This window comes from Saimiri boliviensis, chromosome 1 (genome assembly GCF_048565385.1).
Source record: "Saimiri boliviensis isolate mSaiBol1 chromosome 1, mSaiBol1.pri, whole genome shotgun sequence".
NCBI lineage: Eukaryota > Metazoa > Chordata > Mammalia > Primates > Cebidae > Saimiri > Saimiri boliviensis.
The window spans coordinates 295,320,672-295,339,580 of record NC_133449.1 but is presented as its reverse complement, the minus strand read 5'-3'; the positions used below and the strand labels follow the sequence as shown (position 1 = coordinate 295,339,580).

At 46.5% G+C, this 18,909-nt stretch overlaps 2 protein-coding genes and 1 pseudogene across 4 annotated transcripts in view; 2 read left to right on the top strand and 1 right to left on the bottom strand.

The window, feature by feature from the left end:
• NSUN2 (NOP2/Sun RNA methyltransferase 2) overlaps nt 1-1,521 on the bottom strand; it is a 31,099-nt gene extending 29,578 nt beyond the window's left edge. Inside the window, exons 1-3 of the mRNA XM_003932507.4 lie at nt 1,117-1,521; nt 842-999; nt 145-249 (exon numbers count right to left, since the gene is read on the bottom strand). Coding sequence (XP_003932556.2) covers nt 145-249; nt 842-999; nt 1,117-1,398 — 545 coding nt within the window. The 5' untranslated portion in view covers nt 1,399-1,521. The remainder of the gene's footprint in view (nt 1-144; nt 250-841; nt 1,000-1,116) is intronic.
• A 28-nt stretch (nt 1,522-1,549) lies between these two features.
• SRD5A1 (steroid 5 alpha-reductase 1) overlaps nt 1,550-18,909 on the top strand; it is a 29,916-nt gene continuing 12,556 nt past the window's right edge. The window contains exons 1-2 of one of the 3 annotated variants that reach the window (XM_003932506.4): nt 1,567-2,061; nt 14,099-14,265. In XM_003932506.4, coding sequence (XP_003932555.1) covers nt 1,787-2,061; nt 14,099-14,265 — 442 coding nt within the window. In that variant the 5' untranslated portion in view covers nt 1,567-1,786. Of the gene's footprint in view, nt 2,062-12,122; nt 12,289-14,098; nt 14,266-18,909 lie in introns of those variants that run through there. The other 2 variants (XM_039467593.2, XM_039467595.2) reach the window with 2 other exon arrangements.
• On the top strand, nt 14,272-17,141 carry LOC141581526 (keratin, type II cytoskeletal 8 pseudogene; annotated as a pseudogene).

Sequence of the window (18,909 nt, the reverse complement as noted above, 5' to 3'; positions counted from 1 at the left end):
CCAGGTATTAGAATATTAGGATGTCTGCAAAGTAAACCCAGGCTCTTTCATGTTAACAGCAAATGCAGTACCAAGAAATACAACTCAAGTGACAGAGACTGAGACCCCAAACAAGTATTCGAGATGAAGCACTGTGGTACTTACCAACTCAGTGGTTGCGGAACTTCAACTTTCTGACCGTCCACCTCCAGGTTCTCCAATTCCTTGAAATATTTGTTCTTTAAGCAATGGAGAATCTCTTTTGCATGGCTATTGAAAAACAAGAAAGTTTCAAACTGATCTAAGAAGCTAAGCTAATACGTTGTATCATTTAAATTTAAAACTGCACGTTTTAAAACTAAAGCCAACTTTGCACGGAGACAAAACAGTCTTTAGTCACTACTTTTACACTGTATCCCTTTCAAAATTTAAGCAATTCACACTGTTTGATCCTAAGAGCAACACTGCATTCCTTCTCTCCCAAGTATACCTAGTTTTTTTACTTGCGACTCATTTAGAAAGAGGTACCTACAAAGATGGGGGAGGGGAAGGATCAAGGGGTTTTATGCATTCTCTGTAAACTCGCTTACGTTCGAAAAGGTAGGACCCTCAGCTCACCAATCCCCAGGAGCCGAATATTCCTCAGATCCCATTTTCACTTCCTCTTCTAACTTTGCACCTGCAATACCTCCGTGACCACTGCATTGAACCCTGTGCTCCCACCTCAATGCTTCCTGAATTAACACCGCTGAAACGCCACGGTTCTCTGGCACTGTAACACTTGTCAGAGAAAACACCATCGCCTTTCACCTGGAGCATGCTGGCCCCCAACTCGCTAAAAAACCAGGCACTGCCCCCTTACCTTTTGTAACCAGTAATTCTTAAAGTGGCCGGGAGGGGCTCCCTGAGGGCGTCCATGAACTGGTCCCACTCGCCCTCGGGCACGATCTTCAGCTCCTGGTAGTAGTGCTCGAACAGCTTGTTCTCCTTGACGATCTCGGGGTACCCTCCTTCCCAGCCCTGAGGAAGGAAAGGGACGTCTACCCCGAGGCCCGAGGAGCCGCCTCTCAGGCCTCGGCGTCCGAGAGGCCCACGAGAAGCCCCAGACCCACTTGCCCGCCGCGTCCCGGCTCCTACCGCCTCGCCGCGCTTTCCGCCGCCCTCAGCACCGTCCTCCACGCCCTCAGGCCGCTGCTGCTGCTGGAGCCGCCGGCACCGCGACCGCCGCCCCATGGCCCACCCGGGCGCGCACGCAGCACGCAGGAACCGGCCCGGCACAACCGAAACCGGGGCCCGACAGCTCCACTTCCGGCCGGAACCCAAGGCCCCAAGTGTCCGGGCCTGGTCCTTTCGGGGGCCTTCGGGGACCGTCCAGAAATAAGCCCAAAGCGCACAACCCATCTTCCCGAAAAACAGCATGAGAGGGAAAACCGCGGACAGCTCCGAGGGGAAAAATGGCTCCAAGAAGTAGCCACAAAGGCTTCTGGTGCGAAGCGCCCGGGTTTCCCACGCAGGCTCAGGGATCTCCCTGGACAGCCTGAGACTGCGCATGCGCAGAGCGGGGCGATTGCGGCGGCCCCGGCGTGGGCGGGGCGTTTGCTGGTCCCACCCCGCGAGGGTGCTCGCCCCGCCCCCGGGGGCCGCGCCCCCAGCCCCGACTGCCCAGGAGAGGCCGGAATCCGGGACCGGTCCTGCCGTGCCGGGCGGTGCGGGCTTCGGGTAGCCGCGCCTCCCGCCCCCGCGCCGCCGCCCTATATGTTGCCCGCCGCGTCCTCCGGGGCATGGAGCGCGGCGCCCAGCCTCGGCGATGGCGGAGGAGCGCCTGCTGGCCGCGCTCGTCTACCTGCAGTGCGCCGCGGGCTGCCTGCTCCTCGGGCTGGACCAGAACAGGAACTCTTCGTACGGCCGCCTGGCGACACCCAGGTGCAGGCTCCGCGTGCCGGCTCGGGTCGCCTGGGCCGTGCAGGAGCTGCCCTCGCTGGCCCTGCCGCTCTACCAGTGCGCCAGCGAGTCCGCCCCGCGCCTCCGCCACGCGCCCAACCGCATCCTCCTGGCCATGTTCCTCGTGCACTACGTACAACGGTAACGTCCCCGGCCCCCGGCCCGGCGTCCTCACCAACCCTCCCGTCACTGCCCGGTGCGCTCTCCCGGGAGCCTTTCCCACCCAGACGCCCTCTCCCTGCCGGCCCCTCCGGAGCGTCCCTCCTCTGCACGGATCCCCTTCCCCTGTCGTCCCTGGGGTGCTCTCCCCGGGTCCCCCGGCTCCGGGATTTAGAAACAAGGAGGGATTCGTCTAGAAAGGGCGGGAAACAGAAAAGGACTGGAAGGGAGTGGTGGAAAAAACGGGATGAAACCGATCTGGAAAGAGCCACTCGGTGGTCCCAGGTTTGGTTTCCTTAGCCGGCACGGTGGCACCTGTCTGTTACTCGGAGGCTGAGACAGGTGAATGGCTGGAACCCAGTAGGCGGAGGCTGCAGTGAGCCGAGATCCCACCACTGCACTCCAGCCTGTGCGACAGAGCGAGACTCTCTCAAAATTAAATAAATAAAAATAAAGAATTAAAAAGTAAAAAGTGACGCAAACTGAAAATGGAGACTAGATTTTATTCCCTTAGATCAAGACTGCAGGAGGGCCTATAGTCTAATGCCGATGCTCTCCAGTCTTGAGGGCCCCTGGTTTCTGCACCTTTATGCTGGTTCCCCTTTTGGTATCTTTGGTGATGGTGGAGCTGTTTTCTCCCAGCCAAGTGATCAGCTGCAACTGGAAACCTGTTATCCTAACACTGCCTAGCAGTTTCCCCATAAAGGCTTGATCACTTTCAGAGACATTTACCTCCACCTTATGCAGGGGACCTCAGGACTGTGGGATGGCTTTCCAGGCAATGACCTTAAACCTTAAACAAATGAAGTCTTAAAGATGACTTCTAAATCTTTCAAGGTTTAGGGGGTTGTTGTTGTTGTTTTAATATTTGAAAACCGGCTGTGTCTGCAATGGCTGGTCAAAAGTTCAAAATCCAATTTTCAATGTTTTAATTCAGTCTCTGGAAAGCTTCATAATTAAAAGGGTGTCTCTGCACCCAAGGAAATGGAACTCATTAGCTGTGTAACTATGGGCAGTTTACCCAACCTTTCTGATTTGGGGTCCCATCTTAAAACACCTACTTCCCAGAGAGACAGGAAGAACTCACTGTGTTTATAAGCCTCTCTTCTTTCTCCTGGGGTCATGCATTCCAGCGAAGAGAAGGTACACAGCTCCACTGCTTGGAACCATGTTGTACCCAGTACAGTTTTCAGTACCTAAGTTCCCTGAAAGCCAGCACCTTACCCTGTACCTGGTGTCTGGGGCAGTCTGTGTCCTCAGTTTGCTTCAATGCAGACACTTTAAACAGAAAGTTTAAACAGGGACAAGTCAACATTTATCAGGTGCTTAATGAGTACTGTGTGCCTGAAACTCCTTACCATTACACAAAGTTTTTGTCTGCTTGAATTTTTTTTTTTTTTTGTAATGGGATCAAGCATTTCTACAATTCGAATATTAGTCAGACTTTGCTGTTTGTATATACTTTTTCATAAATATACCTGTATGTCTGTTTCTTTATGGCTAAAAGCAATCTCAGGTCAGAGTATTTGGTGCTGTCCTAGCCCCATTGCTCATGACCCAGGATGAGTTACCAAGCTGCCCCACAGCAAGGTTTCCCCCTGTAGAATGGGCAGTGGTGGAACTGCCCTGTGGGATCACATGCATTTTAAGCAAAGGCAACTCCCTAAAGTGTTTGCATGGTGCTGGCGCATCTGGGTGCTCAATGCACGATACCTAGCACTATTTTGCATTGCCGTGCATGCGCGTTCAGGCATGCACTCTGTGTGTCATTCACGTACATTGCTGCCAGCCTCGTGGGCCAGCCAAACTGTGGTGTTGGAAATGAAGGGAGCAAAGTTTCACAAAGTTTTGCGTGAAATCCCAAGTGGAAGCTTTTTAACCAGAGACATCATGTTTAATTGTACCTATATTCATTCAAGCAGAAGAATGAATGCAGCCTCCCAAAGGGCCAGAGTCACCTTGAGTGATAGATCTTGAACAGCTCATTCATGCAGAATAGAACACGGAGCATACTGGTGTCTTCTCTGAGACGGTTGGATGAGGAGCTGCTGGGACGAAAGCCCACTTCCTACACTAATAGTTTAAAAGCTGCTTCAAGCCAATTGGCTGGGTCAGGTACAGTTTTTTTAAACTGCTGGGCTATTTTTTTTTTTTTTCAGTTGTACATGTTATTGTATACATAGCTATGTGGTTTGGGGACATTTACATTTTCCAAATAGAAAAAGATAAACACTTTCCATTCTACCCAAGCAACTGATTTATTAAACAGTCATTTGACCTAAGTCAGTGAGGACTTGGAAGAGAACCAGAGTGGAAACAGCATTGAGCACTCAACACAAACCATCTCAGCAGTCCCTGGAAGCGTCGTGGAGCCCCTTATTTGCATAGGGTCCTGCAGAGAACACCAGACCCAGTGGGCGGAGGCTGTGGGTACAAGCATGACTCAGGAGAGGCAGGAGAAAGATGAAACTGAGGAGGCGCTGGCCAGGCAGTAGCACTTTATACAACTTGACAGGTGTCCACACAGGCCCTGTGCTGAGCTGTGAGGTTTCACAGGAGTGAGGCGGGGCCCTGCTTGGAGCTACAGCCTCTTTTGGGAATGGTGAGAACCAGAGCAAGGTACAGGGGCTTTGCCCAGTCCGTGAGGCCTGAGGGCAGCAGCAGAGATACAGCTCCTGGCAGAGCAACTGACAGTTCCGGGTACTATGAGTACAGGACAGCTCAAGGAAGGAGGAAAAGTAAAGGGAAGAAAAGTAAAAGGGGTGGAGGGAATGGTGTGCTTTCTTGTATTCATTCCTCAAACATTTACTGAGGACTCATGTGCCAGTGAGGATTTCTGGACCTGGCGTTGTGCTGGGGATATGGTGACAACACATTCCCTTTGAGTTGAGGAGCAAAAGTCAGGTTGCAGAAGCTACGGGGTCTTTTGGACACAAACCCCAGGGAGGGAAAGACAGGCTGCCTGGAAGGGAATGGGGCTGGGGTGGGGAGACAGCCGTGACGCAGGATGAGCCAGGGTCCTGACCAGGTCCCCCAGGATGGCAAACAACATTGTCAGGAACATCTTTAGGGCTCGAGGTAGCGGCAAGGATTGCCTGTGCCCTATCTGTGCTGAAGCCTCCTGTTCTATCCCAGGGTGCTTGGGTTCTTGGGGGCAGAGGCAGCAGCGTCTTATTGGGGCCTTAGGTAGCACATGAAGTGGCATCTGGCACAGTGCCAACCTCCTGCCAGACCTCCCTAGGGCTTTCCATAGCCTGTGCTTACTCCTATCACCTTTCCCTTCCACTCTGTGGTTACAGGGATGTCCCTTACCCCCCACATTTATCCTGTTACCTGGCCATCATTTTTGTCCCTAGCCCTCTATTCTGTCTCCCTGGGCTGGAGCCATAATCCAGGTCCTTGTCACCTGTGTTGGTACTTGCTGGGCTTCCTCGCTCCACCCCACTGGTCTTTCTCTACCATTGCCCTTAAATCCTCCTTTGCTAGACACAGCAGAGGTCTCCTGGAGTCAAGGGCATTAGCTCTGAACTGTGTTGGAGTCACTGGGGGGCTTTGCAGACTGCTGCCTGACCTCAGGCTCTTTCTCTCCACCCAGGCAGGTTTGCTTGGTATTATTTGAACCCAGTCTGCTTTGCTCGTGGAGTTTCCCTCCCCACCATCAGCAGTGAGTTAGTCGAGGGCTTATCTCTTCATTGCACCTCCATTTAACAGCTCACTCCAAGGAGCCTGAGCAGAAGGTGCTCCTCGCCACGGGAGCTCTGTGACTGCCTTTGTTAGGACTGTTGGCCGGATGGTGCCCAGAGAGGCAGTCAGATGCCCGGAGACCTCCTCTTTCTGACACCTGCCCCGGGTTTGTACTCAGCCAGGTCCTTGACCTTGTGGGACTTTGCTTCCATCTTTATCGCTGACGATGGTGCCTCAATAAACTACACTGACTTTGATTTCTTATTTCTCTCTTGTAATTCTATTAATGGGCTCTTGTAGGAAGCCTGGCCCAGCTTCACTTTTAAATGTGTTGTGTGTAATGTTGAAACACAGCAGGAAACTTCCAGGGTAAATTATGTTAAAAGATAAACTTAGGTACATTAAAATTGTAGAGTTGTTTAGGCCGAATGTGGTGGCTCATGCCTGTAATCCCAGCACTTTGGGAGGCTGAGGCAGGTGGATCACATGAGGTCAGGACTTCGAGACTAGCCTGACCAACATGCTGAAACTCTATCTCTACTAAAAATACAAAAATTAGCTGGTCACGGTGGTATATGTAATCCCAGCTTCTTGGGAGGCTGAGGCAGGAGAATCACTTGAACCGGATGCAAAGATTGCAGTTAGCTGAGATTGCACGATTGTAGTCCAGCCTGGGCAATAAGAGTGAAACTCCATCTTAAAAAAAAAAAAAATGACCAGGCATGGTGGCTTATGCCTATTATCCCAGCACTTTGGGAGGCCAAGGTGAGCTGATCACCTGAGATCGGGAGTTGAAGACCACCCTGACCAATATGGAGAAACCCTGTCTCCACTAAAAATACAAAAACTAGCAGGGCATGGTGGCGCATGCCTGTAATCCCAGCTACTCAGGAGGTTGAGATAGGAGAATTACTTGAACCTGGAAAGCGGAGGTTGTGGTAAGCCGAGATCGTGCCACTGCGTTCCAGCTTGGGCAACAAGAGTGAAATTCATATATATATATATATATATATATATATATATATATATATAGTAGCATGTTTTTGCAGGGGACAGCAATTCGTGAATCAGTACCAAACCACAAGTAGGGTGGGCTCCACCTGGAAGGTGTGTGAGAAAGCGATTTTGTAAGTCCTGTTTGCATAGGCAAGACAAAGGAAGCATTTGATTGGTCAGAGTGGAAAGTCCTGGAGGTTAGTCGGTGGTTTCTGATTGGCAGAATCTCTCATTAGAAGTCACTTGGCAGTTTCTGATTGGTTTAAATTTCCTTCCACTGTTGGACTTCCATGTGCTTATGTGAAACACAAGGCACCATCTCAGCCTAATAGACTTCTAATTAATTTTTTTTAAACAAGGGCATACTGAATCCTTGGTCCTTGCCTCACAGATTGAAATAATCTGAGAAAAGAAAAACTTATGTGCAGAAGGGTAGAATGATGAAAGGTGGAATATTGATAGCCAAGCACTGATTTTAAGCATGCTTTGTTGGCAGCTGTGCAGTTTGACCGTTATTTCAAATGAGTCTTGTACAGAAAGAAAAGCTAGGTGAAAGGAACAGACCCAAATCTAGGAAGTGCTGTAGATTTCAATGGCCTCAAGTTGTTAAGGAAAAAAGTAATAAACCAATTATTAAAATTAACCACTCTCCGTTTTAAACATTTAAAAATGGTTAAATCCACCATGGCCTAAATTACTCCCAGATAACCAAATTTGCTGTTTCATTGTTCCCAAACTTAAGGATGCAACATATAGGTTTTCCTAAGAGATGATGTCCAGTTGCTTTGAGAGTCAGATCATCTGCTGAATAAATATCTTATTTGTCATCACAAGTAGACCAAAGGATTATTGTTCCAGTTTGTTGGGAAAATATTCCAAGACATACTTCCTTTGTTCACCGTGTGAATTAAACAGGCATAGAACTTGCTTCCAAGATGACAAAACCCAAAAATCTTACTTTAAATGTTTTAAAGAATAGTTATTCCAAGTAGTTGCTTGCATTTTCATCCTCTGGAACGCATACTGTATTGGATGTTGAGTCTTTCCCCTTTGGAGCAGATCATATCGAGCAGATGAGCATGAACAGTTATTTACCAGTTTCTTGGGTTTAATACTCTGTGGGCAATTCTGCTGGTTTGAATAGCTGGAGAAATCACTCAAGTGCTGCTTAGGAGTAGATGTTTGGGAAGTTCGGAGTTCTCGGTGCCCTTCTGTGGGTGCCACCCCGTAGCCCTCGCAGAGAGTAGGAGCAGACATGGAGGCCAGCCCTGATGATTTTATGCTTTTCAATAATCCATTTTTCTTCCTGGGTGCTTATAGGGTACTCTCTTTTTCCTTAGAGGATGATCTGTGTTTGCTTGTTTATTAATTTTGCCTGATTCTCTCCAAGCCTTCTCAATCAGCAACTGTGAGTCTTTAGCCCAAGAAATAGAATTTCTCCATGTCTCTCATTCCATCTGTTCTGAATGTGTTAGGTGCCAGGACTCAAGATACTTGTCAGTATTGTATGTGAACAAACTTACAGGTGAAATACATGCTTGTTGTAGAAAATTTAGAAAATAATTCAAGGAGGGAACTCAAAGGTGCCTATAATTTCATCTTAGAGATAAAGCTAACAATATTGCAGTATTATATTTTCCCTTATCTTTCATTGTTTTTAGTAAGTTTTCTTCTAAGCAGTAAAAATACACACAGACAAATACAAAAAACATCTTGTAACCTACTTTTGACAGTTGGTAAGTATTTCTTCTGACTTAATAGAAACACTTAATGAAAGTGACTGACAGTGACGATTTCATATGCTTGGGCCAGACATTCTCAATTCTTGACGGGTCCTCATGGTGTGGTGGCTGGAGCACCTGGGAAGGGGACAGTGCCAGCCAGCCCTGCCACTGTGATGTCCTCTGGCCACATCACTGTATTCCTGTGAGCTTCCATGTTCTCATCTGTAAAATAGGGATAATAGTCACAGTTTTGCAGTGTAAGAAAAAGGGCATTTAGTATAGGATTAGAAATTATTAGAGACACTTCTATAAGAAACTATAAGGTGCACTTTTATATTATATCTAAGCTTGTAAACTCAACCAAAAGGCAACTGCAAATCATCCTGGCCGTTAATGCACCAAAGAAATTCTAGCTCCTTAATACTCGCAGTTCGTCTCCATCATCAAACATGTCTCCCATTCCTGGTGGCCTCACAGACACCAAGGTTTGCAACTTTCATGGGTTATACAAACAACTGATGAAAAGCAAGTCTTATTCTATTCAGGTAATGCATACCTTAGGCTTTGTGGGCCAAGATACTGTGTAGGTATTTATGATGAGAGAAAACAAATGTTCACAAAGGTTTTAGTAATAAATTCAAAATATCTTTGTGTGTTTTTTGTAATATGTGTCTAGTGAGAAGAATAGAATTCTTTTCTTGGTGAGAGAAAACATTTCATTTATTGGGATTCAAAGTGTTTCCTATTATCAACATCTATTCTAAATGTTCCTCTCTTAATGTTGATCTGTAATTAGATTTTATGTTATTTTATCTCTGTAAATGGAAGCGTTGACATCAGTCCAGGTGTATATGATTTTAATTGAGCGTGGTCATCACTTGGAAGGCACTCATGGAATCTGGTTAGATTCTTCTCTTGATCTTTGCCTTTCCATATGGTATTACGCTGCAGATTCTTATCTTCCTGTGGAAGGTTAGATGACAGCTCCTCCACCGCACAGCTAAATGGACTTTGAAATATGGAAATCCAGGTTCACAAACACACTGTAGTTTAAAGTGAGAATGTATAGCCACTGCAAACTGAGGTGAGCATGGAGCTCTCACTCCCTTTAATTTGACTAGCATGGCAAGTGCGGAACGCAGTTCGATGTGACTTGTGATTGGGACAGTGTCAGTTACCATCCAAATGACTCTAACAGAATCTGCGTTTTGCACATGAGCACTGTTTCGCCTTGCAGTTTTAGGTTAAATTTATTAGGATACATTATGAAGTCTGCAGTGAAAGCTACTTTCCAAAGCCCTTCCGAACTCAGTAATGGTGGTGAGGGCAGTTCTTGTTCAGAAAAGTTTCAGTCTCAGCTCTGAGCTCAAAACAATGGATTAAACTTTATTAAGCCATCAAACTGGTGTATGGTGGGACACATCGGCATGGTCAGCTTATTTCTGATGAAAAGTTAGAGAGCAGATGGTGGTTGAGTCCATGAGAGGGATTGGCGTTCACTGTTGTCACTATGGGTTCAATCACACATAATAGATTTTCTGCGAAAGACCTGCTGATACAGGAATAGCTTGCAGCACCTTACATTTTGACAAGCTTTGTAAGTTTGTAATTTGTTTTTCTGTTCCATACATTTTTACCACCGTCAATTGCAAGAGCTTAGCGGATTCCACTTTGGGTTCTACTAAATTCATGTTTTCTCAACTTCTTTGAAAGTATTCTTGCCAGTAGTTATTCTACACAGACTATTTAAAGAGCCTAACACTTCATTCACTTCAACCTTGATGTGAACTCCTCAAATAAACAACTGAGCCATGTCAGTAATATCCATAGACTCGCCCAGAGCTGACAAACACTGCTCATCCTCCGCCTTTTTTAAAAAAATAAAAATTAAAAAAAAAAACATTATTTTGAGACAGGATCTCACTCTGTCATCCAAGCTGGAGCACAGTGGCATAATCTCAGCTCACTGCAGCCTCCACCTCCCAGGCATAAGTGATCCTCCTACCTCAGCCTCCCGAGTAGCCGGAACTGCAGGCACATACCACCACACTCAGCTAATCTTTATATTTTTTTCTAGGGAGGGGGTTTCACCATTTTGCCCAGGCTAGTCTCCAGTTCCTGAACTCAAACAATCTGCCTGCCTCGCCCCCCCAAAGTGCTGGGATTACAGCCGTGAGCCACGGCGCCTGGGCCTGCCTTGTTTTAATTGGCCGTGGATGTTGCTCCCAGTGTTCACCTGCTCCTCCAGCAGGTGGTCTCCCTGAAAGGCTAATCATGAAAACGGGTGTGTTCTCTGGACGCGCCTCTGTGGCTGCTGCTGTTAATTAACTCACCGCTGATGCAGGCATTCCTTGCTTCACTAAGCAATGGGCCGCCGAGAATCGACTTCAGCTGCAGCCTCATTTTCCTTTGTTTTGTGAAGAAATCCTGTTGTGATGAGCTTCTATCTTACATTGTCTGATTTCTCTGACCAGTGCTTTCCTGTGAGTTGGGAATATGTTGGCGAGTGCAGAGTCAGGTAATTTATCCTCTATGATATTCTTTTGACACAGTTCTAGCGTCATCACCAGCTGACGTTTGCCTGTTGAGCATTCAACCCAGAACTTGAAACCAAATTGAGAGAAATGGGTCAAAGTTTGCTGTGTGTGATTCTCACATCCTGGAAGGAAAGATTCTCTCACACTGCATTTGTCCATTGTTTAAATGGGTGACATCCAGTGCAGAAGTCTCTTAGACCATTTTCACTTCTGTGTATTTCAAGCGTGCTAATATTTTTTCCTTCTGCTTTTTGACCTTGCCTTCCTGTTATCAAGTATTGAATTTAGGATGGACTTTTTTCAGGTCCAGAGGCCTAACCTTTTATGAACTGAGTACTCTCTATTTTAGCAGAAATCTTTCTAAACCAAATCCAAGCCTTATATTCCCCACCTGCAGTTTGCCTATTGGGAAATACCGTGAGGCCATCACTCTCAGGGAAGTTTTCTCTCAACTTTCTCATGCTGGTGCCCTTTTTGCTCTTCGCTGCATTGAGAATCTCCTAAGCTGACTTCAGAAGTGGGCTTCCTGCTCCTGGTGCTTCTCTAGTTGATACACTCAGGGGTAGAGTGAGAGCTGCTGTGTCTCATGTCATTAATTCTGTTCGTCCAGGTCTAACACAAGGCCTCCTGTTCTGGCTGACAAATGGGTGGAGGCAGGAAAGATGTCTGGTCACAAATCAAAATCGCCTCCTATGTTTAAGAGAGCCTGTGCCAGTCCAAGAAGCACCCTCTTATCTCCGTCAAAAGCAGATTCTGCTTTTTCCACAGGAAACGTTGGTATGCAAGCTCTCGCAGTGTACCTGCCGCATCCCAGATGCCACCCCACGGTACCCATTGTCTGCCCAGATCTGAATCATGTTACCAAGAAGCAGAGAGCAATTGCTGGGATTCTTCGTTCTTATTCATTGCTTGCCAACACTACAGCTTCCAGGAGAATACACCCCAGTGATGGCACAGCATCCGAATGTACACTTACTGGCCAAAGTGTGCTTTGCGGTGAATCAGTGTGGAGTCTTCCTAGGGGTCCTGGCCTGAATGAGATGAGAACCCTGGAGGCTGCTTTGGACTCACGTGAATGTCTTCGCCAGGAGTTGAGTGGAAGTGCTAGGGAGAGAATGACTTGATCACAGCCAGCATTATACTGCTCATCACATGATCACTGTCCACGTTCATAACCATGACTAATGACTAATTATGATTTCACCCTGGCACAAATGGTCAGAACGGAAACAAATAACAAGCTTTAAGGTTTTTCCTGCTCTGTTAAGGTATAATTTGCAAATAATACAGTTCACTCATTTTAAGTCTGTAGTTGGATGAATTTTGGTGATTGCGTATAGTTGTGTAATCATCACCCCAAATCAAGAGATTTGTATTCCTCTAAAAAACTCCTGTTGTATGTCTTTGCAGCCAGGCTCCACCCTGACTCTATTTTTGCCTTTTCTGGATTTCATAAGTCTAAATTCAAGTTCATAATCTATTAATATATAGAGAGCAGTAATATTGCCCAAAAAGGGAAAGTTAATCTTTGCGGTTAATCACCTCCCCCGAGTCTCATTTTGCCCTTTCTAGAATTTCCTAAGGCTAGATTCAGTTTCTTTCATAGGTACCAGTGCTATTCATGTCACCTTTCTTTCTTCTTGGGTCTGCTTTGGTCATTTGTGTCTTTCAAGGAGTTTGTCTATTTCATCAAGTTGTCGAATTTGTTGATAGATGGTTGTTCATAATAGTCCCTTATTACCTGGGTGGATCATGTGAGCCCAGGAGTTCAAGACCAGAACTAAAGACCAGATGTAGAGAGACCCCATCTCTACAAAGAAAAATTTAAATTAACCGGGTTTGGTGGCGTGTGCCTCACATCCCAGCTAGTCAGAAAGCTGAGGTAGGAGGATCACTTGAGCCTAAGATGTTGAAGCTGCAGTGAGCCATGATTGCCCCACTGCACTCTAGCCTGGGTGACAGAGCAAGACCCTCTATTGGAAAAAAAAAAAAAAAAGAGTCCCTTATTATCCTTTTAAGGTCTGTAGGATATGTAGTGATGTCCCCTCCTTTAATGTACTGTACATTGATATTAAAGAGAAAATTCGAACACAGAATAACATTTTGCATTCTCTTTATAATTTTCTAATTTCTTGTCCTTTTATTTTGTCTCATTAAACCTTCAGTAAAGTGCACCTAAGCCTGTGTGGTACAACAGAACATGATCTTTGAATTGCCCCAATTTACATTTAAACTCAGCCACTCAGTAGCCCGTGGTCTTGAGCAGTTTACTTAACCACTGTGTGTCATTTCATCCTCTGTCAAATGTGGATAAGAGTGCCTCCCGCCTGGTTAGCTGGAGGCTGGGAGTGGTTTGCAGGTGAAAATGCTCAGGGAATGGAGCCGTTGCAATGGTGATGGATGACGTGATGGGGTGTTCCAAATCTTATTGCCCAGCCTAGGACTGGTTAATGGTTTTAGGATAGTGGAAATTTTGAGACCTTCTTGAAGACCCTAGTTTTCCTAATTCAGTGTATTCTGTTTTATGTTGTATGTAAGTAGAATCTGGAGTTTGTGCACTGTGGTGAACATGGTTGAAATGTGGTAGTGCTTTATTTAAAAATCTGCATTTTGGCTGGAGACAGTGGCTAACACCTGTAATCCCAACATTTTGGGAGGACAAGGCAGGAAGTTCACTTGAGGCAAAAGTTTGAGACCAGCCTAGACAACAAAGTGAGAGCTCGTGTCTACAAAAGAAAAGTAATAATAATAGTAAATATAGTGGCACATGCTTGTAGTCCCAGCTACTCTGGGGCTGGGATAGGAGGATCACTTAAGCCCTGGAGCTCAAGGCTGCAGTGAGCCATGATCACGCCACTGCACTGCAGCCTGGGCAACACAGCAAGAACCTCTCTCAAAAAAATAAAATTAAAATCAAAATCCACTTTCAGCTTAAATATAATAAATCAGTATGAATGTTACTGAGGATGACATTTGTACAAGAAAGTGAGATTTAAAACTCAAATCATTTAAGATAGGATTACAAAAATGATGATCTTTAATTTTTCAAAAACGTGTACCTGTTTCTTGTTTCCTCAGGTCCTTAATTTACCCATTTCTGATTCGAGAAGGAACGCCTATGCCACTGTTTCCATGTATATTGGCAATCATGTTCTGTACCAGTAATGGCTATTTGCAAAGCAGATACTTAAGCCATTGTGCGGTGTATGCTGATGACTGGATGAGGGATCCCCGGTTTCTAATGGGTGAGTGTCCACAGCAGTCAACTCCATCTCATTCACGTCACTGCTTTTATGTTGCTGTCCCAGTGGTTTTTCTTGACAAAGTCCAAGGTTCCTGTGAGAACAAAGACTCACAGCAGAGAGAGCAGCAGGACCCCAGGATCCCCATGGGAGAGCCAGGCTGTCTCAGCACAGCTGGGGACAGGGAGGTGACACAGGTGCTGGGCTGAAGCACAGGTGCCTGGTCAGACTGAGAACCCGAAAATAGCAGCATGCTGTGGCAGAATGAGCAGGGACTAAAGGTTGAGACGATTTTAGCACTCATTGACCACCCTATCTAAGATGGGCCCCAAACTCCTGTGGTCTCTTCTGTGATGTGAGAAAAAAACAGACTGGGTTATCTTCCTACAAGGCAGCTTTTGTGATTCTGTGAACCTGAATCACTTTTACGTTTACGAAGTTGTTGAATTTTTTTATTTGTGTCAGTTAATGTGAATTCATGTACCTTTTCAACCTCTAATTAGACCTTTATAAGACCTGAGCAAAATGAAAATAAAACAGCCATAAAAGATATCTGCAAGAGCATTAAAAATTTATAATCTGGCTGGGTGCAGTGGCTTACACTGTATCCTAGCACTTTGGGAGGCTGAGGTGGACAGATCACTTGAGTCCAGGAGTTCAAGACCAGCCTGGGCAACATGGTGAACCTCCATCTCTAAAAAAAAACACAAAAATTTAGCTGGGCATGGTGACACACACCTGTGGTCCCAGCTTACTCACAGACACTAAGGTGGGAGGATCACCTGAGGCCAGGAGGTCAAGGCTGCAGTGAGCCATGATTCTGCTGCTGCGTTCCAGCCTAGGTGACAGAGTGAGACTCTGTGTCAAAAAAAAAAAAAAAAAAAAAAAAAAAAAAAGCTCAGGAATCTTATATATAAGAAAGATTCTTTCCAAGAAGCAGCTTCTCTCCTCCTTCTGGAATCTCTACCTGGTTCAGCCCTCCTGCCTTCACTTCTGACTCCTGCCTCCACCATGTCCATCAGGGTGACTCAGAAGTCCTCCAGGGTGCCCACCGCTGGCCCTGGGCCTTCAGCAGCTGCTCCTGTGTGAGTGAACCCCGTGTCCGCCTCAGCTCCTCAAGCTTCTCTCGAGTGGGCAGCAGCAGCTTCCAGGCTAGCCTGGGTGGAGGCTGTGGTAGGGCCAGCAGCATGGAGGCATCACCACCGTCATGGTCAACCAGAGCCTGCTGAACCCCATTAACTTGGAGGTGTACGCCAGCATCCAGGCCTTGTGCACCCAGGAGAAGGAGCAGATCAAGACCCTTAATGACAAGTTTGCCTCCTCCTTCGACAAGGGAAGGTCCCTGGAGCAGCAGAACAAGATGCTGGAGACCACGTGGAGCCTCCTGCAGCAGCAGAAGATGGCTCAGAGCAACATGGACAGCCCGTTCGAGAACTACATCAACAACCTTAGGTGGCAGCTGGAAACTCTGGGCCAGGAGAAGCTGAAGCTACAGGCAGAGCTTGGCAACATGCAGGGGCTGGCGGAGGACTTCAAGAACAAGTATGAGGATGAGATCAACAAGCTACAGAGATGGAGAATGAATTTGTCCTCATCATGAAGGATGTGGATGGAGGTGACATGAACACGGTAGAGCTGGAGTCTCACCTGGAAGGGCTGACTGACAGATCGACTTCCTCAGGCAGCTGTAGGAAGAGGAAATCTGGGAGCTGCAGTCCCAGATCTCAGACACGTCTGTGGTGCTGTCCATGGACAACAGCTGCTCCCTGGACATGGACAGCATCATTGCTGAGGTCAAGATGCAGTATGAGGAGATCACCAACCGCAGCTGGGCTGAGGCTGAGAGCATGTACCAGACCAAGACGCTGGCTGGGAAGCACAGGATGACCTGCGGCATACAAAGACTGAGATCTCTGAGAGGAGCTGGAACATCGGCTGGCTCCAGGCTGAGACTGAGGGCCTCAAAGGCCAGAGGGCTTCCCTGGAGGCTGCCGTCACAGATGCTGAGCAGCTTGGGGAGCTGGCCGGTAAGGATGCCAATGCCAGGCTGTCCGAGCTGGAGGCCGCCCTACAGCGGGCCAGGCAGGGCATGGTGCAGCAGCTGCGTGAGTACCAGAAGCCGATGAATGTCAAGCTGGCCCAGGACATCGAGATCACCACCTATAGGAAGCTGCTGGAAGGCGAGGAGAGCCGGCTGGAGTCTGGGATGCAGAACATGAGTATCCATATGAAGACCACCAGCAGCTAGACAGGTGGTTTTTATGGGGGCCTCACAACCCCAGCCGTAGGTGTGGCCTGGGCCCCAGCTTTGGCTCTGGTGTGGGCTCCAGCTCCTTCAGCCACACCAGCTCTACCAGGGCCGTGGTTATGAAGAAGATTGAGACCTGTGCTGGGAAGCTGGTGTCCGAGTTCTCTGATGTCCTGCCCAAGCGGACAGCTGCAGAAGCCCCTCCCAGCCTGCCCCTCCTGTGGCCGCTGAGCAGGGAAGCACGAAAGGGAGACCCACCTGAAGCTCAGCCTAAGCTCTCAGCCCACATGCAGGGAGTTTACTGCCTGGGGACACCCTTTGCCCATGCCTCCAGCTACAAAATAATTCAATTGCTTTTTTTTCTTTTGTCCGAAATAAAATCTCAGCTAGCTCTGCAAAAATCAAAGGTTCTTCAGTATATTTATTTGGTCTATTCTAGCTTTTAGATATTAAACCATACTAAGGCGTAGCTTACCCCCACGGTAGCATGCTAAAACTCTGAAGTCAGTCCATGAAACTTGCAAACTACCCTGCAGTGTTTCACCTTAAGCTACATAAAGTGACCTTACATAGCATTTTGCTTTCTTCATGTGTATTAATTTATAATCACAGAAATAAACTAACACTTGGATAGTACTTGTGGCTGAGAGATCCCCTTCAACATTTCTCAGTCTTTTTTTTTTTTTTTTTTTTTTTTTTTTTGGTGAATTAGAATCTTATTCCAGGGTTTCTTCATACCTGAGGATTGTTACAATGAGACATCTGTCCCTCCTCTACGAAAGGAAGGTTGGCTGAGAGGTGTTTTAAGATCCTTTTCTAGCCCCAGAAATCTGTGCCTCCATGAAATGCTGGACTAAATTGTTGTACAGTAACCACAAATATATTCTTCATTTACTGGTTTTTGACTACTTCATTTTCTTCTGCCCCACCTGTCAAGAGAAGGAACAGGCTTTTGAGTTCCTGTGCAGAACACACGATTTATGCCTCCCCATGTTCTCTGAGACAGAAAGGATGCCCTTTTCAGATAAGACATGAAAGGTCAGAAGAGTTACACAGCTGGCCCGAGACATCTAGATACAGTGAATAGCAGAGCGGTGATTTCCACCGCCTCACCAAGCTGCGTGTCCACAGGTGGCAACAGGAATAAGAGGAAGAGGAATTTCTTTCTTTTGTCTTTTTAAAGATACAGATTTTAAATGTTTACTGAGAGTCTCATGGGACTCACTTCTATGATGAACCACAACAACAAAAAAATCCTTTTGATCTGTGGATTTAAATCCTATTTAAAGTAGTTCTGCAGATGGGTCGCATCACATAGAGGTGACTGTGAAGCTGGTTGAGATTCCAGACACCAATAAATTGTATACAGACTTCTTGACTTCTCTACAATTCAGCAGAAGGATTTGAAAAGGAAAAAATTTGCCAATTGGGAGAAAATCTAGGTTACCTTTTGTGTGTTACATTTATTGCCTAGAGTTTATTATTTTTGTGAGGAAGCATACATGAAATTACATCAATAAGTAAGTATGCCTACTGTAGTTACCATGAAGAACTAAGCAAATAATAATAAGTTTCTTTTTCTTTTTCTTTCTTTTTTTTTTTTTTTTTTGGAGATGGAGTCTTACTCTGTTGCCCAGGCTAGAGTGCAGTAGCGTAATCTCAGCTCACTTCAACCTCCACTTCCTGGGTTCAAGAGGTTCTCATGCCTCAGCCTCCTGAGTAGCTGGACTATAGGTGCATGCCACTATGCCTAGCTAATTTTTGTATTTTTTTTAGTAGAGATGGTGTTTTACCATGTTGGCCAGGCTGGTCTCAGACTCCTGACCTCAGGTAATTCACTCACCTCAGCCTCCAAAAGTTCTGGGATTACAGTCATGAGCCACCGCGCCCAGCATATTTCTAACAAAAGGTTTTCCATAACAGCAAAAGTGGGTAATCTAAAATATTTTATAGAAAGATTCTTTTTTTTTTTTTTTAAGACAGAGTCTCACTCTGTCACCCAGTCACCCAGGCTGGAGTACAGTGGCACAATCTTGGCTCACTGCAACCTGCACTTCCCAGGTTCAAGCAATTCTCGTGCCTTAGCTTCCCAAGTAGCTGTGATTACAGGCATGTGCCACCACACCTGGCTAAGTTTTGTATTTTCAGTAGAGACGGGGTTTCACCATGTTGGCCAGGCTACTCTTGAACCCCTGGCCTGAAGTGAGCCACCCAACTTGACCTCTCAAAGTGCTGGGATTATAGGTGTGAGCCACTGCACCCAGTCGGATTTTAAGATTCTTATAAATAGAATTAAATATTTACCTTAGGTGAACACAAGTACTAGTTTTCTTCCAATCTAAGCAATAAAGGGAGCTTGTCTCCTAGAAGAAACATAAAGTAGCCATGCTATTTAGACA